Source organism: Salvia hispanica, chromosome 1 (genome assembly GCF_029641045.1).
Source record: "Salvia hispanica isolate PSC_SH4W2 chromosome 1, Shi_PSC_v1, whole genome shotgun sequence".
NCBI lineage: Eukaryota > Viridiplantae > Streptophyta > Magnoliopsida > Lamiales > Lamiaceae > Salvia > Salvia hispanica.
Window position 1 is genome coordinate 11,513,036 of NC_142692.1, and position 27,886 is coordinate 11,540,921.

The 27,886-nt window shown below is 37.2% G+C and overlaps 4 protein-coding genes across 4 annotated transcripts; all 4 read left to right on the top strand.

The window, feature by feature from the left end:
• Positions 1-1,382: 1,382 nt before the first annotated feature.
• LOC125219613 (putative carbohydrate esterase At4g34215) lies at positions 1,383-2,562 on the top strand. Its single transcript, XM_048121634.2, has 2 exons — positions 1,383-2,038; positions 2,109-2,562. The coding sequence occupies exons 1-2, from the start codon at positions 1,520-1,522 to the stop codon at positions 2,322-2,324; spliced, it is 735 nt and encodes a 244-aa protein (XP_047977591.2). The 5' UTR covers positions 1,383-1,519; the 3' UTR covers positions 2,325-2,562.
• A 3,840-nt stretch (positions 2,563-6,402) lies between these two features.
• LOC125219050 (CBS domain-containing protein CBSX1, chloroplastic-like) lies at positions 6,403-9,168 on the top strand. Its single transcript, XM_048120908.2, has 8 exons — positions 6,403-6,727; positions 7,178-7,265; positions 7,367-7,431; positions 7,535-7,583; positions 8,096-8,148; positions 8,255-8,370; positions 8,573-8,630; positions 8,718-9,168. The coding sequence occupies exons 1-8, from the start codon at positions 6,512-6,514 to the stop codon at positions 8,787-8,789; spliced, it is 717 nt and encodes a 238-aa protein (XP_047976865.1). The 5' UTR covers positions 6,403-6,511; the 3' UTR covers positions 8,790-9,168.
• A 6,664-nt stretch (positions 9,169-15,832) lies between these two features.
• Positions 15,833-18,022, top strand: LOC148933244 (uncharacterized). Its single transcript, XM_089059736.1, has 3 exons — positions 15,833-16,772; positions 16,844-17,794; positions 17,930-18,022. The coding sequence occupies exons 1-3, from the start codon at positions 15,999-16,001 to the stop codon at positions 18,020-18,022; spliced, it is 1,818 nt and encodes a 605-aa protein (XP_088915862.1). The 5' UTR covers positions 15,833-15,998.
• Positions 18,023-22,048: 4,026 nt separating this feature from the next.
• On the top strand, positions 22,049-23,616 carry LOC125219546 (scopoletin glucosyltransferase-like). The gene has a single exon (XM_048121556.2). The coding sequence runs from the start codon at positions 22,094-22,096 to the stop codon at positions 23,486-23,488; it is 1,395 nt and encodes a 464-aa protein (XP_047977513.2). The 5' UTR covers positions 22,049-22,093; the 3' UTR covers positions 23,489-23,616.
• Positions 23,617-27,886: the final 4,270 nt, after the last annotated feature.

A 27,886-nucleotide genomic window follows, 5' to 3' on the forward strand; every position in this document is an offset into this window, starting at 1 on the left:
TTCATTGACCGGGCATAGATTCCAACAATTTTAAAGAACAAAAATTCAACTCCTTCAAGTTCAATTCTGTAGAATTCTATTTCCAACTCAAGTTCAATTCTGCATACCGAACAGATCCATATGATTCTATACATAAATTTTGCATGTATTCAAAGTTAAACTTCCACGACCTCGAACACATATAGCACGCAACAAAATTAGGAAAACTTAATAATCTCCAAAGATCAGATGTCGTGCTCCTTCTCCGTTATTCTTCTTCGTATTTGACCGATGGGCTTCTAGCTTATTTCCAAAATCAACTATGAGTATTGCGTGGGCTATCAATATTTTGAAAAAAAAAAAGAGAGGAAAACCTCTTCCTGAGAAAACTTTGAAGAACAATTTTGAAAAAAAAATCTTTAGGAAAATTAATTTTTGCAGAAAAAAAATTTTCTGAAAAAAGATACTGGAAAGAAATGTCAGAATGGCATACTACTAGTTGCCCGCATAGGCGTACTAGTGTAGTTGGCAACGGAAGAGCAGATCTTGCTGAGCCTGGTTCAAATACCACTGATGTCGGGTAGTTGCTTCTATCTATCAGGCACAAGTGTGAGGTTTTGGGAGATGGGCCTTCTGGCAGCTAGTGGGTTAAGGCCTCCCCTTAACGGACTACTGCGTATCTTGATTAAACCCACTCACATGATGTCGGGCCGGCTCACATGATGTTGGGCAGGAGTATGGGGGCCGCTAAGGCAACGGAATCGCCTTCTTGCTGCAATGACATACTACTTGTTTGATCAAAGAATTAGTAGTTTAAGATCAAGTGGTTCTGTGCTCGAGCTCGTAAATTTTTTTGATTGAGTTCTATTGAATCTGAAACATAATGAGTATAACATATTTCTGCATTTAGAGTTATACTCCCTCCGTTCCATAGTAATAGGGGCGTTTTTCCATTTTCGTCCGTTCCATAGTAATAGAGTCATTTCCCTTTTTAGTAAAAGTTAACACATTTTTCCACACCTACTTTACTCTCTCTTACTTTTTTCTCTTTTCATCTCTTTACCTTTTTCATTTTCCACTTTATTCTCTCTTTACTTAACTCACCTAACACAATTTTCTTAATCTCTGTGCCGAAAAGTTTTGCCTCCATTACTATGGAACGGAGGGAGTACTAGTATAATTTTTGTATTTACACTTTCAGGTTCACTCAAAAATATTTTAGCGTGTATTCTCATGTGTAAGTTTTCTGAGTCGGTACCAACTTTTTCTATTTTATTTATACTAAAATCCATGTCATTTTATTGAAACAATAAATTTGTCACAGACACTGTTGACAAACACGATTGACGAATTTGACGAACAAGTCATTTGTAATTTAATTTGGATAAAAAAAGTGATACAGGGAGTAGTATAAAACACAAAAAGAATTCGACATATGCCATTAACCGAATAGACATTCAACCTAACACCAACACATCTAACTGAAAAGTGAAAACCTTAAAATCAAAACCAAATCCCTCGAAATCCATCTCTGAGAGAAATGGAAGTCGCCAAAAAGTTGTTTATCCTATCGGGGCAGAGCAACATGGCCGGCCGCGGAGGCGTGGCGCATAAACGTTGGGACGGCGTCGTCCCACCGGAGTGCGCCCCCGACGATCAAAAAATATACCGGCTGGCCGCCAACCTCCGCTGGGAAGTGGCGCATGAGACTCTCCATCACGACATCGACACAAAGAAGGTGTGCGGCGTGGGGCCCGGGATGCCCTTCGCCAACGCGGTCAAGGAGCGCGTGGGGGTGATCGGCCTGGTGCCCTGCGCTGTCGGCGGCACCGCGATCAGGGAATGGGCGCGTGGGGAGCACCTCTACGAGAACATGGTGAAGCGGGCGAAGGCGGCCGTCAGCGGCGGAGACGGAAGCGAGATCGCGGCGCTGCTGTGGTACCAGGGGGAGAGCGATACGACGTCGCAGGAAGAAGTCGACGCCTACAAGCATAAAATGGAGGAGCTTATCCACAACATCCGTGCAGATCTGAATTTGCCTAATCTTCCCGTTGTTCAGGTTTGTACCTGAGTTTTTTTTTTTTTTTTTTAATTTCTTCTCTCTCACTCTATTTAAAAATTAATTGCAGGTAGCACTTGCATCTGGAAATGAAAAGAAATACGTGGATGAAATCAGGGCAATACAACTGGGAATGGATCTCCACAATGTTATATGTGTTGATGCAAAGGGATTGCAGCTGAAAGAAGATAATCTGCATCTCACTACTCAGGCCCAGGTTCAGTTGGGCTGTTCCTTGGCCCAAGCGTATCTCACCAATTTTTTGACTGAGAAGGCCCATATCTGATTGGACTACCACTGCTATTTTTAACGTATCATGATTCAACATTTTCCTATTTTCATGTACGGACTAAATGTGTGACTGATTTGTTACGTCCTTTCATTTTTGGGTGATTTGCATTTTCTTGAGTGTTAACAAATTGTAATGAATGAGTATCCATTGGTAATTCAGTTTGTAATGCCTATAGTAACTAATCGTTTATACGATCAATCTCTGAATATATAATAACCGTTTATACGATCAATCTCTGAAATATAATTGCCCAAAGTAAGAGATTTGACAAAAATACTATACTACTACTACTTAATGTTTGAAGATTTATTTTTACAAGGGTTAGAAGTACTCCATCCGTCCCTTTGTCACCATTTGATCCGTCATGAGTTTTAAAAAGTATTTCGTATAATATAAAGTGCGTTGAAAAAGTTAGTTGTATATGGATAGTGACCACAGCAGCCCTGCGAATACACTACTCCATAGACAATATATAGAGTTTGCATTTTATCATTATCCTAATACTCCATATATATATGTTCAAGATATTAACTTCAAATAATTAAGCATATGAGGTTATACATACTGAATTTTAGCAACGAAATCAAGGCATTTAGTAGTGGAAATATCAGCTACTAATCAATTTTAGTAACAGAATTAAGGCATTTAATAGCAGAAATAAACAATTTAGCAACAGATCATTCGGCCACTAAATGTCTTAATTATGCTACTAAAATTGATTAGAGCATCAGCAGTGTGACTCGTCACCGTCCCTATCTCGTCCCGCCGAGACGAGACGGCAAGGAGACCGCGTTACAACCTCCATCTCGTCTCGAAGGGACGAGCCATCCCGTCCCGTGTCTCGCGCGGAAGGGGCTGGGCACGAGACAGCTCGCCACGCGCCTTGGCTACGTGGCGTGCTCCGATTCGTGCGTGACGCCCACTCGCGGGCCCACGAGTGGGCGTCGTTTATATCCGTTTAAAATGTTTTTTTTTGTTTTTTTTTTAAAAATCAGGAAAATTCAAAAAAAAATATTGTAATTTTTAATTTTTGTATTTTTCAATATTGTAATAAAAATAAAAAATTAAAAATTAAAATTAAAAATACTCCATAGGATTTCAATTATGTATTTTTCGTATTTTCGGATGTTGTAATTTTTATAGTTTTTAATGATTTAATGAATTATTAGTATTAATTTAATATTTCAATGAAATATTAATTGAATTTGTTGGAAATAAAAATAAAAAATGAAATTGAATGAATAGTTAAGGGATGAGATGGTTAAAAGATGGAGGAATGCAGGTGATGTCTCTTAGTTAACAGATGGGCTGAAAAGTACAGTGGACCCCATGAATAGTTAAGGGATGAATAAGAGATAGCGTTGCTGATGGCCCTAGTAGCTGATATTTCGCTACTAAATGCCTTGATTCTGTTGCTAAAATTCAGTATGTATAAATTCTTATGCTTAATTATATATAGTAATTTCTTGAACATATATATGAAGTATGGAGATATTGATAAAATGCGAACTTTATATATTGTATAATCTTCAAACTATGATTTGGACTGTGAGATTTTAAAATTTGATGTCAACGGAAAATGTCAACACAACGTCAATTGGTTGATAATGTTTACCTTATGTTGACATTATTTATCATTTGTTCACATCAAAGCTTGAAATTTAAAGATCCAGATCATAGTTTGAAGTTTGTACGATAAATAGAATTTGCATTTGATCACATCCCTTAAGTATTAAATAGAACTGATTATAATATTTATTTTTAAAATTTTCAATTATAGTACTTCTATTATTTAATATACAATATACTAATTGAAATTCATTTGTATTTACGTAAAACATTTGAATAATTTATCAATACTTAAATTGTCAAAATATGATCCAACAATTGAGTCTGTGATTTGTTAATAATTTAAAGTGCAACTTCAATTTATATATGTCATCAAGATTTTGCCCAATCAACATTGCTATTTTGTTAGTTGTTGGTTGAATTCGAAGCTCATACACTTTTTTTTCCTAATAACATTGATAACTATGTTACATAAGTTGAATATTATTAAATTTAACTCTAATTGAAAAAGTCCGGAGTAGAGAAATATAATGATGAGAACTAAAATACAAAATGATTATTAATCTTGAATAGTAAACTCATTTATGCAGGAAAAGTCGTTATTATTATTATTATTATTATTATTATTATTATTATTATTATTATTATTATTATTATTATTATTATTATTATTATTATTTAATTAATTTATAATCATTATTGCTCCTTATTTACCAGCCTTTCGTTCAAATATTTGAAGAGAAATGGGTACAGCTACAAACACAATTTATTTTTCTAGAAGTTACAACTGTTATTCTCACTGGAGGCAGTTGTGCGTTATTCCTGAACCACAAGTTATAACTTAGAACAGTGTGATATATTTTGTCGGGTCCATATTGCCGCCTAAATTGCTAGCATATGTGGGGGCGTGTTTGGAGCGATGTGAATTGCATGGGTTTGGATAATTAGTCCGTCCCGCTTAAGATGACACGTTTTCCTTTTTAGTTTGTTCCAACTAAGATGACACATTTCCTTTTTTGGTAACTTTCTCTCTCCAATTAATACACTAAACCATTTTTTCTCACTCCTATTAAAATATCCATCTTTCTTTATCTCTCTACTTTAATACTTACACCCACCTTCTCTCTCTCCAATTAAACACTTAAATCAATAACTCCTAAAACCCCGTGCCGGCTAAGCAATGTGTCATCTTAGCCGGGACGGAGGGAGTAATATTATACTCCATCCGTTTCACTCTAAATAGAGCATTTTTATTTTATCACAGATTTTATATAGTGTTGTTTGTAAGTTAAGTGAAAAGAATATAGTAAGAGAGGGGCAAAAGCGAGAGAGTGATATTTCTATTTTTAGAAATGTGTCAATTAATGTGGGACATTCAAAAAAGAAAATGGTTCATTTAAAGACTAAAGTGGGCTAGAGGGAGTATATCCATTCTAAGTATGTTTTTTTTTCGCTTTGTATGACTCATTCGATCCACTTATTTAGTACTCCCTCCGTACGTTATTAGGAGTTCCAGTCACTTTTGCGCACTCGTTTTGTAAAAATGATAATAAATAGTTAAAGTAGAGAAATGGTAAAGTAAGAGAGAGAATAATGTTGAGAAGAGTCTTTATCTAAGTTATTCTCTCTCTTACTTAACTATTTCTCCACTTTAACTATTTATTACTCCCTCCGTCCCACTTTAGGAGTCTCGATTTACTACTTTTGGGTGTCCCACTTTAGGAGTCTCAATTGGAATATTCCATAATTGGTAATAGGCCCCACATTCCACTCACATTTTATTATAAAACTATATATAAAAATAGGACTCACATTCCACTATCTTTTTTCACCAACTTTCCTTTGTATTTCTTAAAACCCGTGCCGAACTCAACCGGAACTCTTAAAGTGAGACGAAGCGAGTATCATTTTTTACAAAATGAGTGCGCAAAAGTGACTGGGACACCTAATGGCGGACGGAGGGAGTGCTTCTTATGTCCCACAAAAATAGATATATTTTTTCTTTTTGGTCCGTCCTTTTTTTCTTTTGGTCCGTCATTCAAAATAAAAAGAAATTTCTTTCTCTCTAATGAGAAGAGATATATTTCCATCTATCTCTTACTTTCCCAATTTGCACCTAAAATTCATACTTTTTCACAAGTTTCTAATTTAGGGGACGGATGGGTATATTTTTCTAAATTTTGTTACACCAAAATCAGGATATATAATTATATTTGAAAAGTTTATCATCACTTTTATCAGATAAAAATTAATTATTAAGTTTGATAAATCCAAAAATAATGAACTCAACTTAAAAAAAAGAAAACAATTATCTCAAATAAATTGTATGATACTCTGTTAATGTAAAATTTAAGTAAAGTTGATTAAGCTACTTGAATTTCGATCAACCTTCTGCTTTCTGCTTAATCAACATAACCGTGACTCGTGAATTGGTCCAGCCTTCTGCTTAATCAACCAATCAACTTGATGGTAGTCGAACTTTATTTGCAACGAGATGGACATAAAGAGCATACACTCAACCAACACTTGTTGACAAAATATCTAATTTCTCTCTATTCATTTTTCCCTAACTCATAATCGTTTTTTTCTTTTGCCATCACATCTCTGCATCCATGGATTCCATTATTTTCGCAGAATTTCGATCTGTTTTTTCCCTTCCTGGAGCAAATCCGACTGTTCGCGCCGGCACTTTACCCTGCGTCATTACGTGCCACACTCGCCCTCCCCTCCCCAATTCGGCGGTTACCGGCTGCCTCACTTCCGTCAGAAAATCTCGACGGCCGGTTCTTCTTCCTCGCGCAACCGCCGGCAGCACCAATTCAGCTCCCGTAAGTTATCGCCGCGCCTCGCAGTTTGTGTCCTTCAATTTTGGAAACTTATTACCTCTATTTGAGTAATTGAAAGTAACACTATGTGAGTTGTTTAAGCAATCAGAGCTATATTGAGTGTCTTGATGAATCATAATCGAAGAAGATATTTCTTCACTAGTCCTTAACCCTGTAAAATTGTCTGGTTTCGCTTGCTTAAAAGTTGAGTTAACAAAAACATGAAATGACCACTATACTGGAGATTTATTAGATTGACAATACATGTGATTGAATATTTGTAGGATTAGGCGATCAAATAGGCTCTATACTGTTTGATCCATCTAAGTATGTGGTGGATTAGCTTATACTACTATTGTTTTTATTTAGACTACCAGTACCACCCAAGTAAACACCCTTCAAGGTATATCCAATCTTCACCTTTCCTAAACTTGCACATTTTAAACCTTTCAGGCAAGAGAGGGTACCTACAATGTAGGCGAGTTTATGACTAGAAAAGAGCAATTGCATGTTGTGAGGGCCACGACTACTGTCGATGAAGGTATTGCTGACATCTTGTCATCCAACTTCTTTATTTATTCTCATTGGGTTTGAAAAGATATCAATAGCTTCTTTTGGGCAACCCTCTGTTTATTTGCCTAGCTCTGGACACACTTGTGGAGAAAAGAGTTACTGGATTTCCTGTTGTTGATGATGATTGGAAGTTGGTAATGCTACATGTCCTACATGATTAGCTTTTGCAATTTTTGTAGTAATGCCTTTGGTGTCTGTTCATTATAAATGTTGATAAACTGCATGATGATGTTACAGGTAGGTGTGGTTTCTGACTATGATTTGTTGGCACTTGACTCCATCTCAGGTATCATAGGATTGGTTAAACCAAATTTTGATTTTTTGGTATTTTCACTAAGTTCTGCCTGTTAAATTCATCAAGACCATGCAGAATAAATGAAAATAGAATTTACTGACCATTCCATTGGAGTTGCAATATCTTTTTATTGGAAATCAAACCTAAGATTATGTAAGACAAAGGACACACTTGTAGCAGCTGTCATCGACACTATGCATCATTTATATGGCTGTCGGAACATAACACCCATCTTCCCCAATACAAAGGAAATGGAGAAGTCATTCAACTTGCTCATTGTTAATTTAGCAAGCATAAGTAGTTCATACTAAGTGCCTAGAGACAATAAGACATATGTAAATTAAATTGTGTTTTCCTGTTTTTTTATACTATAAATTATTAAGTTTATCATATTTATGCACACTCTCTCTATTTTCAGGGGATAAATTAACTAGTTTTGACAGTACAGTATCTTACTGCACATTGATTATAATTTTGCTATCATTCTCATTTATCAAAATTAGGTGGTCCTGAACAAGATACAAATTTGTTTCCAGTTGCCGATAGCACTTGGAAAGTATGTATAAACTTTTCTCTCATGGGCTGCATCTATTAATTTTCTTCATCAATGTAAAACATCCTTAGCTCTTCCTCTGTCAGTTTCTAATATTCTTTTTGTGCAGACATTTAATGAAGTTCAGAAGTTACTCGGCAAAACTAAAGGGAAGGTTGTTGGTGACGTAATGACGCCAACTCCCCTAGTTGTGCGCGAAAACACCAATCTTGAGGATGCCGCTAGGTATTGAATCCTTTTCCTGAATAATTACAAAAATTGAAGTTTTGTTGATCTAAATAGTTCACTTGAAATGTGAACTTTCTATAGCCAACTTTCTGCAGAACTGGGCTTACTATAATTATGAGTGTCCTTAGCTGCTAAGTTTGCATGAATCAATCTACAAGCTCGGATCCAAAGAAGTAATGGATGTTGATATATAATGCAGGTTATTGCTCAAAACAAAGTATCGTCGGCTACCTGTTGTAGATGTTGAAGGAAAGTTGGTAATGTTATTCTACTCAACTTATAGCATTGGCCATTACTTTTCAGTTAAATGCAATTCTTACAATTTCATTTTTGCCATGTTATAGATTGGTATCATTACTAGGGGAGATGTTGTTAGGGCGGCTCTTCAGATAAAGCAGGCTGCTGAGAAAATCTGATCACTCTTCGCCACGGTTGCTATATGCACAAGTGAAATTAACACGTGCTTGATTCTCTGCCATATTATTGGTTGAACTATAGTGTATACATTTTGGGATGCAGTGGCTGATTGCTCGATAAAAGGACAGCTATGGCGGTGAATATCAAGAATTGTATATCAGTCACGCCCCAAAACCGAGCACTCCATTCTTGTTTAGCTTATGTGTGTAGATTGTGTATTCTTATATGCTTGTGGTGGTTGTGAGAATCCAGAATTGTAGTGAGATTTAAGAGCAATAGATAGACTTTATATATTTTGATGGGCTTCTTGACGCCCTTATAGTGTTGTAATAGACAATTACAAGGCTAATTATATGGAAAAGCATTTTATTCAAATAATCTGTTTTCTTAATGGTTTTGCAGGGTTGGTTCACAAAGCCCATACAATTCAGAAGATCAACGCCTTGATAGTATGAGGACCACTACTAGTTGAGATCCTCGATTACATTTCATTATCAATATTATTTCTGTATATTAGTGAGTTCCAACTTGGGTATGTTACTAAGTATTGGAAGCATCTAGAGTATTAAGATGTATGAACTGCTGCTCTCATGTATAAATACTCTCTGAATAGACAGAACTACCAAAAAATCAAATGCCAATAATTAATTGATAAAAACATATGCAGCTTTTCAATCGTGAGCACCAAGAAAAATTAGTTCATATACATAAAAGTTTTTATTGGGATTAAAAGTTACTAGTATTTTGTTAAAAGTTGTCGCTATTATGAACAAAATTTACAGTGTATCCCAAATAAAACTGACACCCCTTGTGATTCAAAGTAATATAGTCTATAATAAAACTAATGTTTTAATTTACAAAGCCGGACAAGGATCGGCCACAGGCACTCTTCACATTGTGTGATCAGATGAGTCTTCGCTTTTAAATTGGCTCGTGAGTGAGAATGATAATTGTAGTAGTACTATAAACAAATGAATACAATGGATTATTGATATAATCCATTCAGTTGTTTTTTGTTTACTTGCGTAATCAAACTAAATATCCGTGGCTCATTTTGCTCCCATTAAAATCCACCCTACTAGATCCTAGTAGAGGCAGCTCCATCTTCCACAATCTTCTATGCCGGTTAAATATTTGTATTAAAATTATTGAATCTGTCGTCACGGGATACTATTATTATATAGTATTGCATTTTTACTATAGGAACTTATATAGTAAACCATGTCTATCCGAAAATAGATGGATATGTTCAATAGTTCTCTCAAAATTTGGGTTAATCATAAGTGAAGTGGAGTACAAACTTCTCCACAAAAAGTGTCTAATTTAGAATTTGCTTTATTGTTAGTTTATGAGTTTTGATCTATAGAAATGGTGATTTTCACAATAATAAGTAGATGATTGAAGTGGAGGATATATATATGGCGCGTGTTCTCAAACACCAAAATTTTTAATTTTAGATTTTCTTGGAGTATATTACGAGATAAAAGAAAGATTCATAATTATACAAATTTCGCAGTTTATTCGAAGAAAACAAGCACCGATCATGTAATTACACAAATGAAGCCTTGATTTCCCTTTTCTTTCACTACACACTATATTATTGGTGTTTTTTTTCTTAAAGAAAACCATTCATAAAAATGGCCCTATTTATTTTTTAAATCATGGTTGATCAAACCCATGAGTCATGATATTGATAATAATGAAAACCGTTCAAACTAGTCAGCGTTAACGTATTGCATATTAAATCCAGCTTTGCATATATGATATATGTAACTTATTCACAAAAGAATATTCGTCAAAATCTCGAATAAAACCAGTCACAAAACTAACAGTAAAAAATGTACTGTAAATCGAAACTCAACTTGCGAAATACTACAAATAAATGCAGATTCTTACGGACCTATGAAAAGAGTCGTGATGAAATTTTAAAAATTTTTGTTAGGGTGTACGTAGTGGATGCACAATGTCTAATGAGAGTAATGAATTCTAGATAAATGAGAATCGGTACCATTCAAAACTAGTACAATAAATTAGTGTTTTGCAAAAATTTTGAAGGTTCAGACCATTGAGTAATGAAATGCGTGAAATCCAATCTACACCATTCAAACACTGTAGTTGTGAAATTATTGTTCAGCAGTTAATTGAAGAAAGAATAATATACGACAGTTAATTGAAGAGAGAATAATATACTAGAAAGAAAAAGAGAATACAGCAAGAGGAGGGAGATTAAAGTTTTTGATTAAAATGAAAAATGATTGAATTATTTTGATTAAAATTTTTAGTTAAAAAGAAAAATGACTCAATTATATTGAAATGATCCAAAAAGAATTAATACAATTTAACTATGGTATAATGAGTTTAGTATTGGGTTAAACCTATTGAATTAAGTCAAAAAAGAGAAGCCCTAATGAAAATTGTTTCTGATAACATTTTTGATTAAATAGAAGGAAAAGAGAAGAAAATGGCTGAAGCCTATTCTTGATATTGATCATCATCACTTTCGAAGCTCAATCTTCTCTTGCTCATCTTCAAATTCTTACTTAGTTACGATACAAGAGAATATTAATTTGGAGTGCAATCAGTTGCTGAATATAGCGAATCTGAAGATTAACTTTCATATATATAGGGATAAAAATTAAAAGAGGAAGAGGGCAAGGGGGGAAAAGGTTTTTTCTTTCTTATTTTCATTTTATGTATAGCCTATTACAAAATTTTAAATACTAATTACTTTTTGTAATGACTATTCCTCAGATTATTTAAGTTCGTTTCAATCTTCTTGTTTTCCGATGATGTTTCGCCAAAAAACAACACAAATGAACCACCCTAAGAATTTTCATTACAAAATCTTTTTCGATCTTATAACAGCAAGTAAGAGAGAGAGATGGAAAAACGAATTTTTTTCCTGAAATTCGTAAGATCATCATGACCATTGAAATTCTAATCCGATAGCAAATTATATATACTATTATTATAACATAGGAAATTGGTCTCTAAAATCATGAACTTTGTCTAAAATTTGGTATTTCCCATGAACTTTGAAATTGGTATATAATATCACGAACTTTGCATTTTGTTTGGTATTTCCCACGGATATCTATTACTATATTTGACTAACTTATGAGGCTTTTTCATCATAATTCACACAATTAAATCAACGTGATTTTCAACGTAACTTTTTATCCTACATGTTATGAACTTAAAAAGTGGTTCAAAATATTATAAAACATATCACGGTTGCCTACGTTAAATAAGATTTTGATGAAAACATCTTATTTGAGTGAGTTTGGGAAATACCAAACAAAATGCAAAGTTCGTGATATTATATACCAATTTCAAAGTTTATGGGAAATACCAAATTTTAGGTAAAGTTCATGATTTTAGAGACCAATTTCCCTTATAACATCGTAAACTATACATATATTAAAAATAAATACTACAAAGATTTATGAGTCTTTATTTGAATCGGGGTAATATATAGCTAAAAATATTTTGGATTAATAAATAGTACTTACTTCCTTTATTTTATAGTAGTGGGATCATTTTGCTACTTTGGTACGTTCCGTAATAGTGAAATCATTTACCTTTTCGGTAAAAATCAACACATTTCTTCTTAATTACTTTTCTCTTTCTTTTATTTTATCATCTCTACCTTTTCTTCTCTCCTACTTTATTATCTTTTTATGTAGGAGTAATACATTATACACATTTTTCTTAATCTCTGTGCCGAAAAAAATGTCTCCACTACTATAAAACGGAGGGAGTAGTATTTTAAAAATTCTTGGTAGTGCTGAGTAAATATTTCGCTCTTACTAAAATTAATACTTCATCCGTTCCATAAAATTTTTTCCATTTTTGTCCATCCCACAAATATATATGCATTTCATTTTTGGAAAGTTATATCAATTTAATAATGTAGGTCTCATTATCCACATTTTTGCCATACAATTCTTCCATTCTTTCTTACTTTACCAAGATTATCTTAATTCTTGTACCATACCCATTTCCCATATTTTTATGGGACGGGGGAGCAAAATTTAATATTCAAGAAAAAAAAAAGGGAAAACATCTCGAAAACTCTTCAAAATGACAATTTTGATGAAATAGAAATGTTGATATAAACCTAAAAAAAAAGTAAAATATCCATGCATGCCCCTAACTAAAATTGAACGATTTTATTTGTAATCATATCGAGAACACAGCAAAATAGCAAGTTCCTAATTAATTAACCGAGTTGCGTGCGGTTTGAGTTTATTTACTATTCTTGATCTTGGAATTTATAGTAAAGCATCAACAAATTAAGCCCAAATCAGATCATCATTTATTAATGGATATAGTAACATGACATTGGTGCTACAATTTAAGGAGTACGAAAGAAATGAAATTGATAAGGGATTCTAATTTGAGAAACAGATTAGTTCTTGATAATATTGAGGTTCAATTGGAACTCACCGGCGGCGCGATACCCAAAGCCTTGAACTAAATCCCCACGGTTGACATGGTTTGTACGCGCCACCTCCTGCCATCCCATCAAATATACGTTGTTGAGTTTCTTGTTTCTCTTTAATTCCAATTCATATCTCGCTCCATTTCCATTTCCATCTCTCGCCGGAACCTTCACACCAACACCATCCTTTAATTCTGCCTCTTTTCTCTCTTCATCCGTTAGAAACCCCAACACCGTTGCTCTGTGCGCTCCGGTGATCAACAACCTCCCTTTCGTTGTCTCTGTAGCTGTAAGCTTCTTTTCGAATAACAAATCTGGCGCTGGAATTGGGGCTTCTTCTTGTTGTTGATTGGGGTTTCTGATAATATTGAGGTTCAATCGGAACTCACCGGCCTCGCGGTACCCGAAACCCTGAACTGAATTCCTGGCCTTGACTTTGTTTGCACTCGCCACCCGCGCCCATCCGTTGAAATATGTCGTCGAATTTCTCTTTAATTTCAATTCATATCTAACATCTGCAACTCTCGTCGGAACCATCAGACCGACACCTATTGCGTTCACCTTTTTCCTCTCTGCATCAGTTAGATACACCATCAACGTTTCTCTGTGCGCTCCGGTGATAGTCAACTGGCTGCCCGTAGCATCTGAAAATGAAAGCGTCTTTTCGAATAACAAATCTTGCGCTGGAATTGGGGCTTCTTGATTAGGGTTTGCTGGAATTGGGGCTTCTTGATTGGGGTTTCTTCTCGTTCTCGCTTTCTTTCTTTCTCTTGAATTTGAAGCCTCCTCTTTATCGGAGCTCATCCTTCTCTTGCTCATCTTCAAATCCTTTCTTCAATAAACAATGCTCTAGCTACGATCGGAGATTAATTTTGTGTGTAATCAATCAATCTGTTGCTGATTAATGAAGTATATATCCAATTTGAAGATTTACCTTCTTATATATATAGAAACAGATTAAAGCACCAGAGCTTGGCGCGACGGGAAAATGCTCCCTCATAAGTCCTAACTTCTTTTCTTTTCTTTCTTATTTTCATTTTATGTTTAGCCTACAAAATAAAGAATAATTAGTTTTTTTAAGGGAAATTGGTCCCTAAAATCATGAACTTTGCACAAATTCTGGTTTTTCCCATGAACTTTCAAATTAGTACCATAAATCATGAACTTTCATATCGGTTTGGTATTTCCCACGGCGGGTCAGGAGTAAAATCCGGCTAGCTTATGTGGCATTTTGAATCCTATTTGGCATATTTCTTACAAGTGGCATGTAGATTGGCATATCTATGTGGAATATTAAACACAATATTATTTTTATTTGTCAAAATACAACTCTAAAAACAAAAAAAAAAACAAAACAAATTTAATAAAAAACCACACACTTGCGCTACGCTACAGAATCAAAACACAAAACCTTGTTCTCTTTCACAAACCCTAGAAACACATTTTAGGAAATTTCTTTAAAGATTCTTGGATTATTGGTTAAAGAACAAAGCAACAACAATTTTAGTTGTCTATTTCAGCTTGTGATCTCGAACACCGCCCTCAATGTCAATGAGGTGGGTCCCCCTGATTTCAATTTTTTTTTTAATTTTTGTCGTTTTTTCCATCTTGGTGGTGGTGAATACTTTTTCAGCTCCCCTTGTTTGTTTGTGTTTATATTGGTCCCCACATATAGAAAGATTACACGATTAACTTAACAAGTTGAGTATTATAATGAATCAACAAGTTTATTCATGTATTATAACTTAATAGGTATATAAACCCCATGAATTAGACTACAAATTATTTTGATTACAGATTGATTGTTTGCACAAATTAGTTGCTGACTGAAATTTTGATTTAAAATTGCAGGATTGAATTTGATATACATTTTCATCATGGCGGGTCTATTGTAAAAAATGGTGGCTTGGAGTTATATGTAGGTGGAGATATAACTCCTAAGGTTGATTTTGACGAAGATAGATTTGGGTATTTTGATTTAATTGATGAAGTTAAGAAATTGGGCTATGATCAGTGGAGTAAACTTACATATAAGATACCTAGGTCTATGAAAATGGTAGACATTAGAGATGACAAAGATGTGATGGTGATGTTGTCACATCTTGAGCTTAGAACAAGAATTTTGAATGTTTATATTATTGATGGAACACAATCTGGTGTTGGTAAGCTTGGCGTGGAGGATCCTAGAGTGAGGGATCAAGGTGTTGGTGAGTTTACTGTGGGGGATCCCAGTATGGAGGAGTTTACTGTGGGGGATCCTAGCATGAAGAAGCTTACCGTGGGGGATCCTGGTGTGGAGGAGTTTACTATAGGGGATCCTGGCGTGGGGAAGTTTAGTGTGGGAGATCTTGGAGTGGGTGCTGGAGCAAGAGATAGGCAAGGGCAGGATAAGGGAGCAGGGCAGGAGGAGGGTGAGTCAAATGATGAGATGATTTATATTCCATCTAGTGATGAAGAAGATGAAACGGATGATGAGATGTACGATTAGCTGGTGTCAGATGATGAGTATACACAAGCAAGAGAGAAATTAAAACAAGCAAATGTTAGGGTTATAAGTAATGAGTTGTTTACAGGTGCTATTTGTGATTTTGGAGAAAGCAACGCTGTAGTTGAACGTGGCGGGTCAGATAATGAGGAATCTGATGATGATGTCGTCTCTGATTCCACCGATGAGGAGGATGAAAGTGCTGGGCTAACAAAAAGACGTAGAAGGTGTGTGTATAATCCCAGATGTGATCATAAAACATTGAAGTTGACACTTGGAATGAGATTTGTGAATGGATATCAAGTTAGGGATGCTTTGACTGACAATGCAATAGAGAATGGCTGGGAAATACACTTCAAAAGGGTTAATGAGGACCAAGTGGAAGCTGGTTGTAAAGAACCTTGCAAGTGGAAGTGTTATGCGAGTAAGGTCAATAAGTATAGGTCTTTTGAGATAAAAAATTTGCACGATGTCCACACATGCTCTAGGAATATGAAAAGCAAATTAGTTACATCCAACTGGATTGCTAAGAAGTATCTGAACACATTCAGACTTCAACCTGATACAACTATTAAGGAGTTGAGGAGGGACTTAGTGCAGAGGTATGCACATGATGCATCAAAGTGGAAGCTGTATAATGCGAAAAAAAAGATCATTGAGCTGTTGACGGGCTCTGTGGAGGACCACTATGCAAAGCTTAGGAGTTACGTATCTGAGTTGATGAAGGTAGATAAAGAAGGAAGATTTGAAATTGATGTGGAAATTGGTTCAGTATTTAAGAGCATATATATAGGGTTTAGTGGGTTGAGAAAGGGCTTCATGGGAGGTTGTAGGAGAGTTATAGGTCTGGATGGTGCATTTTTGAAGACTTATTTAGGGGGTGTACTACTTTCAGCAATTGGAAGTGATGGGAACAACCAAATGTTCCCAATAGCATGGGCGGTTGTTCAAGTGGAAAACGAAGTTAACTGGAAATGGTTCATAGGTATAATGGCTCAAGATTTGAATCTTGGAGAAGGTGTTGGAATCACCATCATTAGTGACCAACAAAAGGTATGTACTATTTTTTTTTATTGATTGATCTAATTTATTGATGTAGTTACTGATTTATATTATAATTATAGGGGCTGGAGAATGCAGTTAAGGCTTTTATTCCTATGGCCGAGCATAGAAATTGTGCAAGGCATGTTTATAACAATTGGAAGAAGACACACAAGGGCTCAAAAGGCCCAGAACTAAAGAGCATTTTCTGGAAAATTGTAAGGAGTACTTACATGGAACAATACAATGAGGCATGCCAAGAACTTGAACAGGAAGATGTTGAAGCTTATATTCATTTGATGGAAAGAAACATCACAAGATTTTGTAAGGCTTTTATTACTCCTATGCAAAGTTGTGATTCCATCTTGAATAATATGTGTGAAAGCTTTAACAAGTATGTCTTGATTCCAAGAGGTAAACATCTCATACACATGTTAGAAGACATTAGAACTTCACTCATGAAGATGCATTATGAGAAATTGAATGAGGCACATGTGAAAACTGATGTCTTGTGTCCTAGAATCAGGAAAAAAGTAGAGAAGTTGAGGTATAATAGTCGATATTGTGTTACTATGCCTGCATTGGGTGGTAAGTTTGAGGTGAGCTTAAATGAAAATAGGTTTGTGGTAACACCAGCCTCGAGGTCTTGTGAGTGTAGAGTTTGGGATATTACTGGAATCCCTTGTGTGCATGCATGTTCAGTAATTAATTTCTTGAACGAAAAGGTTGAGTCTTATGTGAGTGACTACTTCACTTTGGAGAAGTACAAAATGGCTTATGCATATGGCATTCCACCTTTGAATGGTGACAAGATGTGGGGTGTAGCACAAGGCTACCGTATCATGCCACCTCATGTGAAGAAGATGCCGGGTCGACCAAAAAAAATGAGGAAAAAAGACCCAATGGAAATTGATCCAAAGAGACCACACAAGCTTCGCAAAATATGTGTTATGACCTGTCAAAAATGCCTTCAACAAGGGCACAACAGTAGATCATGCAAAAACGATCTTGTTCCAAAGCCAACTAAAGAGAAGGTTAGTTTATTGATGTATGGATCAGTTTATTGATGTATGGATCAGTTTATTGATGTATGGATCAGTATGTTCATAGAGCAGTTTGTGTTATGAACTTGAGTTTGATTTTAATATATTCATATTGCTTCTTATTAGGGAAAGAGAGGACGGCCTCGAAAAGTTCGACAAGCACAAGTACAACCTGGTGAAGCACAATCTGGTTTAGCAACACAACAGAGTCAAGTTTGAGAAAAAACATTTGGTTTTTGATGGGATATTTTTTTAGCTTTGAACATGTATGTTCAATGATCATATTTTGATGTATTGCCCTGAATTGAACACATTTGGTTGTGGAGACAATATAAAACTTTTGTTATGGTCAAGATGACATTGGTTGTATTTGAATGCTTTTGTGTTAGGGAGAAAAGATGACTGCTGTGTTCTCTTTACTCTTTAGGCAAGCAATCATAGTTTCAATGCAGTGTAGTTGAGGCCAAACTGAGTATTCTGTTGTGGAAACATGACTGCTGTGTGTTCTCTTTACTCTTTAGGCAAGCAATCATAGTTTCAATGCAGTGTAGTTGAGGCCAAACTGAGTATTCTGTTGTGGAAACATGACGCTCACCATAACTTAGAACATAAATACAACTATGAAATACAGATCTTTACAAGTACAAGATGGACATGAATGAGAATGAATTATATACACTGAGAGTGAAATGCATAAGGAATAGGAGAAAGAAATAGAGAAACCCAACAAAAGGCGATTTTAATAGAATATCTGCATTTCTTCGGAATATGATTCAGAATTTACAATGAAACAAATTTCTGAGGTCAAATTAGAACCCCAAGGAATGATACATTTTATTTTGAGACAAATAGGATGGATAGTAACTGGTCCCTTCTGTAGGACAAATTGAAACGAACACAAGTTGCTCAATCTCGTGTCTTAGGATTTCTCTCTCTGCAGTTTTGCTGGCACGTCCCCGTCCTCGTCCTCTTTCCCTGCAAGTGCTAGCAAGCAGTATTATATCTCAAGGAAGCACATCATACCATAATGCTTCGTTTTGACTCTTCATCACTCTCATTCGATTCATTTGCTGCAACCTCTCTGGCAATAAAGTAAACAAATTTCATAAAATATTTGTTGGAAAAATGAGATACAGGCAAGAACCATAAAAACTAGCTCTTCTTTTTTATGTAGCAGCAGCAGTGGCATTAGAACTACCATAATCAGTACAAGCAACTACAATTGGAAAATGCAGTTAAGATATAGAAACAATTTATGTAAATATTTGAAATGGTGAAATCAACAACCTTCTTTCACAAATAAAATGCATTTTGAATCCATTTAGTAATTTTTCGTTACAAATGCCTACTTACAGAAAGCATATTTATGGAGCACAAAATGATTATTCAGGCACTAAACCAAGTTACACCAACAAACAATTCTAAGCAGAAACTTGTCCCAAACAACAGTTAAAATACGTGGAGCAGGGAACACAATCTGAGCAGCCTCCATTGTTGATTTGAAGAAAGCAAAGGTTTTGATTTTGAAAATTAATTCGAAGAAAAGAACAAGAAATTCACAAAAAATGAAACCTATTCAAGTGTGCAGTCGAGATTACCCAAATGGAGTCCGAAATCGACGAAGATCCCTGATAAAAGTTGCAATTGAGAGGTTAATTGCAGATTCAGAGAACGAAAATTTGCGGGAGGTGAGATACAAACGATGCTGTGAAATAATATATAAAAAATGTTTCAATTATAGATTTGGAGGTGGAACGACGTCGTTTCAAATAGAGTCCACGTAGATTTTCCGATTGTACACGCTGGCATAAGGTTACCGGAAAAATAGGATTCGGGTCGGGTTGGGGAAATACCAAACAGATATGAAAGTTCATGATTTATGGTACTAATTTGAAAGTTCATGGGAAAAACCAGAATTTGTGCAAAGTTCATGATATTAGAGACCAATTTCCCTTTTTGTAATGACTATAAGTTTTTTTTAATTAGTTTTATGCTTAGCCTACATATAAATTTGACATCCTATGCGAAATATAATTTTAATTATTTTATACCATATAGTAATAAAAAATATACTACTAAGTATTATTTCCTCCATCCACTATTAAAAAATTCAATTTTTTGTCGTAAATGTTAAAAAGATGAATGAAAAAAAAGTTTGTGAAATACACATCTCATTTAAGAGCATCCGCAGCGGTCGTCCCTGCCGATGGATGTCGTCCGTGCCAGCGGTGCGGTGAGCGTTGTCCGTCCGTGCCGCTGAGCAGGCTGACGTGGCGGCACGCGATTGGCCAACGGCATAGCCGTTGGCAATTTCTTTTTCTTTTTTAATTTAAAAATAATACCAAAAATAAAAAAAATATTTTTGGATTCCCAAAAAATAGAGCCGTTGATTACCGTTTTTTTGATTTTTTTTATATTTGTTTGATTTTTTTTAATCCCAAAATCATCTATAAATACAAACATTCATCATCCACTTGTCACATAATATTATCTCTCATTCACATTGAGCTATAAGAAGACCTTATCAAACAAATTTGGGAGAAATTCGGCAACGAGTAGTGGGTATTTTTAATTTTATGAATTTAATTATAATTTTTATTTTTTAGGATTTTAATTAATGTAATTTTTAATTTTGGGATTTGAATTATGTAATTTTTTATTTTTTATAATTTGTAATAGTATTCTGGGTATTTTTAATGCATTTTAATATTGTGGAAATGTTTTTATTTAAATTGAATAATAGAATGGTGGGACCCTTGAGCTTGTCCTTGCGGAAGAGCATGGATGTGGGTGTTGTGCTCTTGGTTAAGAACATGGAGTAAAAGTGGGATCGGACCCACTTCCGTGCTCTTAAATAAGAGCACGGATGGGGATGCTCTAAGATAGTGGAATATAGACCTTACTACCATTTATAGTGAAAAACTGAAATGGAAAAGCGGTACTATGATACTGTGAGAGTCCCAACTGCCTCATCTCCGACATGTTCTTGTCGTGGACGGCGGATTCCACCGCCAAGTTCGACATCCCACGCTTAGTTTTCCACGGAACTAGCTACTTCTCTCTGCACCGCCGAGGAGCTGCGGAGGCACAAGCCTTTCCGCGACACCGACCACTTCGTCATCCCCAATCTTCCCCATCGCGTGGAGATGGCGACGACGGAGGTCGCCGATTTCGATCTGAACGAGGATGCTGACAGTTTCTCCAAATGGATGAAGGAAATGAGAGAGGCGGATGGGAGAAGCTACAACGTCGCGGTGATAGCTTCTACGAGCTGGAGCCCGACTACGCTGACCATTACAGGAATGTTAAGAAAAGTTACTCCCTCTGTCCGCCATTAAGAGTCTCATTCTTTGACGGCACGGGTTTTAAAAAATGTTAAGAAAAGTGGGTGGGAAAAAGTTAATGGAATAGGGGTCCCACTTGTATATGGAGTATTAGTTTTAAATGAAATGTGAATGGAATGAGTTAGTGGAATGTGGGATTCTATTACCATTTATGGTAAAAATGAACCGAGACTCCTATTCGCGAATGGACTAAAATTTAAAAACGAAACTCGTATTCGCGGATGGAGGGAGTATATATATAGTAGTCTATAATACAAAAATAATGTGTTAATATACAAAGTTACTAATACCGGTTCAATAAAGACGGACTGGACAAGGATCGGCCTCAGGCACTCTTCACATTGTGTAATCAAATGAGATATCGCTTTCAAATTGGCTCGTGAGTGAGAAATAGATTATTGATATAATATCCCATTAGTTGTTTTGTTTACTTGCGTAATCAAACTAAACTATATCCGTGGCTCATTTTGCTCCCATTAAAATCCACCCTACTAGATACTAGTAGAGGCAGCTTCCATCTTCCACAATCTTCTATGCCGGTTAAATATTTTTATTAATTTTATTGAATCTGTCACATGATACTAGTATTATTTTGTAGTATTGCATTTTTACTATAGGAATTTATTAAACCATGTCTATCCGAAAATAGATGGATATGTTCAATAGTTCTCTCGAATTTAGGTTAATCATCAAGTGAAGTGGAGCACAAACTTCTCATAAAAAAGTGTGTCTAATTTAAAAATTGTTTTATCGTTATTTTATAAGTTTTGATCTATAGAAATGGTGATTTTCACAATAATACTTAAATGATTGAAGGAGGGGGATATATGGCGCGTGTTCTCAAACACCAAATAATAATAGTAGTCAGTACTAGTAGTATATATAGTCCATATAGACAAGAACGTCGAAATTAAGTGAGTTGAAAACTTAAAATCGGATTGGAAAAATGGGAGGGCAGCTTCACATAATGTTTCTTCCACTGATGGCTCACGGGCACATGATTCCAGCACTAGACATGGCCAAACTCTTCACTTCCCGCGGCCTCAAAACCACCATCATCTCCACCCCTTCCTTCTCCTCACCTGTACTAAACGCTCAAGCCTCTGGCCTTGACATCGGCCTTGTCTCCATCCACTTCCCCCCGCAGGATTCCGATTTGCCGGACCACATCACCAGCCTCGACCAAGTCCTCTCCGACGACGCCCTCATTCCTAAGTTTTTCAAAGCCCTGTCCTTGATCCGACACCCAGTCGAGGACCTGCTCCGACAACTCAACCCCAACTGCCTCATCTCCGACATGTTCTTGCCGTGGACGGCGGATTCCGCCGCCAAGTTCGGCATCCCACGCTTAGTTTTCCACGGAACCTGCTACTTCTCTCTCTGCGCCGCCGAGGAGCTGCGGAGGCACAAGCCTTTCCGCGGCACCCACCACTTCGTCCTCCCCAATCTTCCCCATCGCGTGGAGATGGCGACGACGGAGGTCGCCGATTTCGATCTGAACGAGGATGCCGACGGCTTCTCCAGATGGATGAAGGAAATGAGGGAGGCTGATGGGAGGAGCTACGGCGTTGTGGTGAATAGCTTCTACGAGCTGGAGCCCGACTACGCTGACCATTACAGGAATGCTTTGGGGAGAAGGGCTTGGAACGTAGGCCCTCTTTTGCTCTACAACAACAATGCTGATGGAGGAGGGGAGAGAGGAAAGAAGCCTAGTGTTGACGTGGCCGCATGCGTGGCGTGGCTCGATTCGAAGAAGGTGAATTCTGTGGTGTATGTGTGTTTTGGGAGCATGGCCAAGTTCAGTCCGGCTCAGCTGAAGGAGATAGAAAACGGCCTCGACGCCGCCGGCCATGATTTCGTGTGGGTTGTGAGGGAAGGCGGGGAGGAGGAGGAGTGGCTGCCGGAGAGGGTGACAGGGATGAGAGGCCTAATCATAAGGGGATGGGCGCCGCAAGTGGTGATTCTTGATCACCCGGCAGTGGGGGGTTTCGTGACGCACTGCGGATGGAATTCGACTCTAGAAGGGGTGTGCAGCGGCGTGCCTATGGCAACGTGGCCGCTCTTTGCGGAGCAGTTTTACAATGAGAAGCTGGTGACGGAGGTTTTGAGGATTGGAGTTTCTGTTGGGAATAAGAAGTGGCGGCGGGCGGGGCACCAAGGAGTGGGCAGGGAGGCGGTGGAGAAGGCGGTGCGGGCGGTTATGGAGGGGGAGTCGGCGGCGGAGATGAGGAGGAGAGCGGCGGAGTATAGAGAAATGGCGAGGAAGGCTGTTGGAGAAGGGGGATCTTCGTATAATGATCTAACTGCTTTGATCCAAGAGTTGACTGCCTATGGCTTGTAGATTCAGACTTAATTTTCATGTGTTTTTTTAGCCTACGCCTGATGTTTGTTTGTGTGCGCATCTACTATGTATACCAGAATTACTAAGGGCCAAATGTGATTTTAAACATATGACGTTTTTACGATTTTGATCATATATATTATGTTTTGAATTAATACATTCCACATATTAGAACTTGGGCCGAAATCAGTTCATTTTGGACAGCTCCGTCTAAAAGTCAACAAATTGTTTTAGCAGATTTTAACTGGATTATGGATTTAAATTAGAATTTTTAATTTTTTCAAAAATAATGAAAAAATCATGCTTCTCAAAAAACGGTAATTCCACTCAAAACAAGCACAAACTGCAAAAATTCGACTAATAAATGTTGAAAATGGTCTCTGCACATGCTATCGACATTTCCATTTTGCAATGAATAAAGAAGGTAATGAGCTAGAATGCTTTGATTGAAATTTCAGTCAGGAAAAACTTAATTACAAACTACTATTGCATCGGTTTATATCATATGTAAAAGAAGCTCCTAGAACACTAGCTAAAACCTAGCTCAACTACAGACAATATTGAATAACTGATTTTCTGCTTTTCATTAACTCATTAATGTACAAAGAACAGCTGTTTGCAGATGCTCATCAAGAGCCTTTGACCAAGCAATCTTTCCACGTCGGATAGGTGAGCTGAGAGCTCGTGGCTACGTTGCATAATGTGTCTTCCTTTACCGTTGCACTAGGATGACTCACATGCTCGGTCAGTTGCACTTCTTTCTTATCCAACGTGGACTCTGAGCTTTGGATGATCTCGCTAACACCTCCCCTCAATTCGATCGTCGACAAGGGACAAATATTCATCCTGTTGTGAAGGCGCGAGAAGAATTGGTACCCCAACGGTTTAGTCAGCACATCTGCTATTTGATCTGTTGTAGGCACATACCTCAGCTCTATTTTCTTCGCTTTTACCTTATCTCTCACGAAGTGAACATCAAGCTCTATGTGCTTGGTTCGAGCATGCAATACAGGGTTGCTTGCAAGAGATATGGTACTCACATTATCAATCCAGATCACTGGTGTCTCTCGAAGTGTCACTCCCAACTCCTCAAGGAGATATGTTATCTAGCTTATCTCACAAGTGGCTTGAGCCAAGCTTCGATATTCGGTCTCTGTACTCGATCTTGACACCACAGGTTGCTTTTTTGAACACCATGACACAAGATTCTTGCCAAAATACACACAATACCCTGTAACCGACCTCCTATCATCAAGGTCCGCTGCCCAATCAGAATCTGAAAACGCTATGAGCTTAAAGTCAGACTTCTGAACATGTATTCCATAATCATGCGATCCAGATAAATATCTGAGAATTCTTTTGACCGCTTTCCAGTGTGTATCTAAGGGAGAAGCCATGAACTGACTCACCTTGTTGACACTGAAACTAATCTCAGGGCGAGTTATAGTAGCATACTATAGGGCTCCTACTGTGCTTCTATACAGTTTTCCATCAATGAATGGATCTCCTTCACCTTTTGAGAGTTTGAGGTTAGTTAACATAGGTGTTGGATAAGGTTTGCAGTCAAGCATTTGCACTTTATTAAGGAGCTCTTTGATATAACCTCCCTGGCTCAAATGTAAGCCTTGAGCAGTGCGATTCACCTCAACTCCTAGAAAGTGTTTCACCTCCCCTAGATCCTTCAATGAAAACTGCTCACTCAACTGAGAAATGACTTTCTTGATGGTAGAAGAGCATGAACCAGTGATGAGCATGTCATCAACATAGATGAGAAGATAAGTGACTTCCTTGCCAGAAACTCTGAAAAACAAAGAAGTATCAGCCCTTGACTGATTGAATCCCAAGGCAAGAAGAGCTGACTGGATGGTAATGAACCATGATCTGGAAGCTTTTTTTAAACCGTAGATAGCCTTGTTCAGTTTGCAAACAAGAGTTGGATCACCTTGCTCAAAACCAATTGGTTGTCGCATATATATCTCTTCCTGTAAATCTCCATGGAGGAATGCATTGTTGACATCCAAATGAGTGATGCTCCAAGAGGAAGAAACAACAATAGATAAGATCAACCGTATGGTTGTCGGCTTGACTACAGGACTGAAGGTTTCAGTAAAATCGAACCCAGGCTCTTGAGAAAAGCCTTGAGCTACTAACCTGGCCTTGTGCCTTGCTACACTCCCATCAGCATGTTTTTTTAGTTTAAAAACCCAGGTGTTTCCAATTAGATTCTTCCCAAGAGGCAGTCTTGTCAAGATCCAAGTTTTGTTTCTTAACAAAGCTAAGAACTCTTCAAGCATGGCAGTTTTCCAAAGTGGAATGAGAATGGCCTCTAGGGCTGATCTGGGAATGCAATGCAGTGAAACGCTGAAAGCTTTTGGTTTAAAGATCCCAGCTTTAGACCGAGTAACCATTTGATGAGATGGTTTGGAAGGAGGAGGATCAGGATCTTGTTGGGCTGGAGAAGATAGAGAGTTTGAGGAGGCAGACACATTGATGCCAGGAGAGTCAGGAGCAGGGCAGGCTGTAGCAGAAGATGATGTAGGTGGTGAAGTATCTGCAAAGACTTGTGGAGGATCATGAGGAGATGATGAGTGTGAAGTTGATGAAGGCATGGGTATGAAAGGAGAAAGAGTGGAAGTTATAGGAGCAGATGCTGGAAAAAGTGAAGTAGGAGAGGGTATGGTAGTTAAAGGAGGAGTTTTATGTGGAAAGAAAGATTCATCGAAGATCACATCACGAGTAATAATCACTTTTCCAGTAGGAAGAAGAATCTTGTATGTGAGAACTGCTATACCCAAGAAAAGTAGAGGGAGAGGATCTGAAGTCTAGCTTATGCTTAGAATATGGTCTGGTAAATGGATAACATAGACACCCAAATGCTTTGAGTTCTAGATAATTGGGTTTACATTTGTACAGCAACTCAAAAGGAGAAAGAAAGTTTAATGTGGCAGTAGGAAGTCTATTAATGAGGAAAGAGGCTGTGACAAATGCATCATCCCAAAAGCATTGAGCTAGACCAGATTGTGCTAAAAGAGCCAGTCCCATTTCAATGATGTGTCTATGTTTCCGTTCAGCCAACTCATTTTGCTGAGGAGTGTAAGGACATGAGACTCTATGAAGGATACCAGACTCTTGTAAAAAGGTAGATAGCCCCTGATACTCACCACCCCAATCACTTTGTAGAGCTTTGACTTTAAAATTGAATTGGTTTTTAGCCATGGCTTTGAATTGTCTAAATGCAGTGTTAACCTCACTCTTGCTTTTAAGAAGATATAACCAAGTAAACCTAGTGAAGTGATCAACAAAGGTAACATAATATCTGAATCCATTTCTAGAAGTAATGGGTGATGGTCCCCACAAATCACTGTGCACCAATTCAAGAGGAAAAGAGTGTTGAGAAACAGAATCAGTGTAAGGTAGTCTATGACTTTTGGAGACAGCACAAGGATCACAAAGAGTGGAATTTTTATTTGATGAAAATGATATATTACAATGTTCAAGAGCTTTCTTAACCATGTCTAAAGCATAATGACCAAGTCGTTTATGCCACAAATCTAGACTAGAAGAAGCTGAAACGGAATTGGAAAGAGCTGGATGAACAACAGAATTCAAGCATGATGAACTAGAAACAGGAACACTGATCTTGCTCTTATTTGAGGTGACTGAACTGGAAAGGCTGGATTTCTTGAAGCTTGGAAGTGATGAAGATTTATGCAGAAGGAAGCGGTACAGACCATGGTCAAGTGTGCCTTTGAGGATGGTTTCCTTGGACACCTGATCTTTCACAAAACAGTAGGAAGGATGGAATTCAAAAAAGACATTATTATCTCTAGCAAATTGAGATACACTTAAAAGATTTTTGGAAATATTAGGAATCAGTAGCAGATTTAAAGGAAGAATCACCAATGTGTGCTATACTTATACCATTTCCATCACCAAGGTGGAGAAGGTTACCTCCATTGTATTCGGTTGCCACATTCAAGTTTAAGAAGTCATTTGAAATGTGGTTTGTTGCACCAGAGTCGGGGTACCACGAAGTGGTTGAATTATCAACACTGAACTCAGATGGTGGATGAGCAGGATGGTAGTTGTGTTGCGGCCTAGTCTACACAATGTGGGCAGAGGGGGGGTGATAGTTGCTGCCATGAGTTGATTGAGCAGGTCTTGCTTGAGGAGCAGTGGGCAGCACAAAATCTTGTTCAAAACGATGCCAGCATTTTCCTGCAACATGGCCTGGTTTTTGGCACAGCTGACAAATCAGTTTAGGGCCACCAGCTGATCTTCCCCCTCGTGCTCCTCTTCCACCTCTTCCTTTGAAGTTGTAGGACCTTCCTCCATCACCGTGATGGTTAAATGATCTGTTTCCCTCTTCTCTGTAAGATGATTCCTTTCTCTGACCAA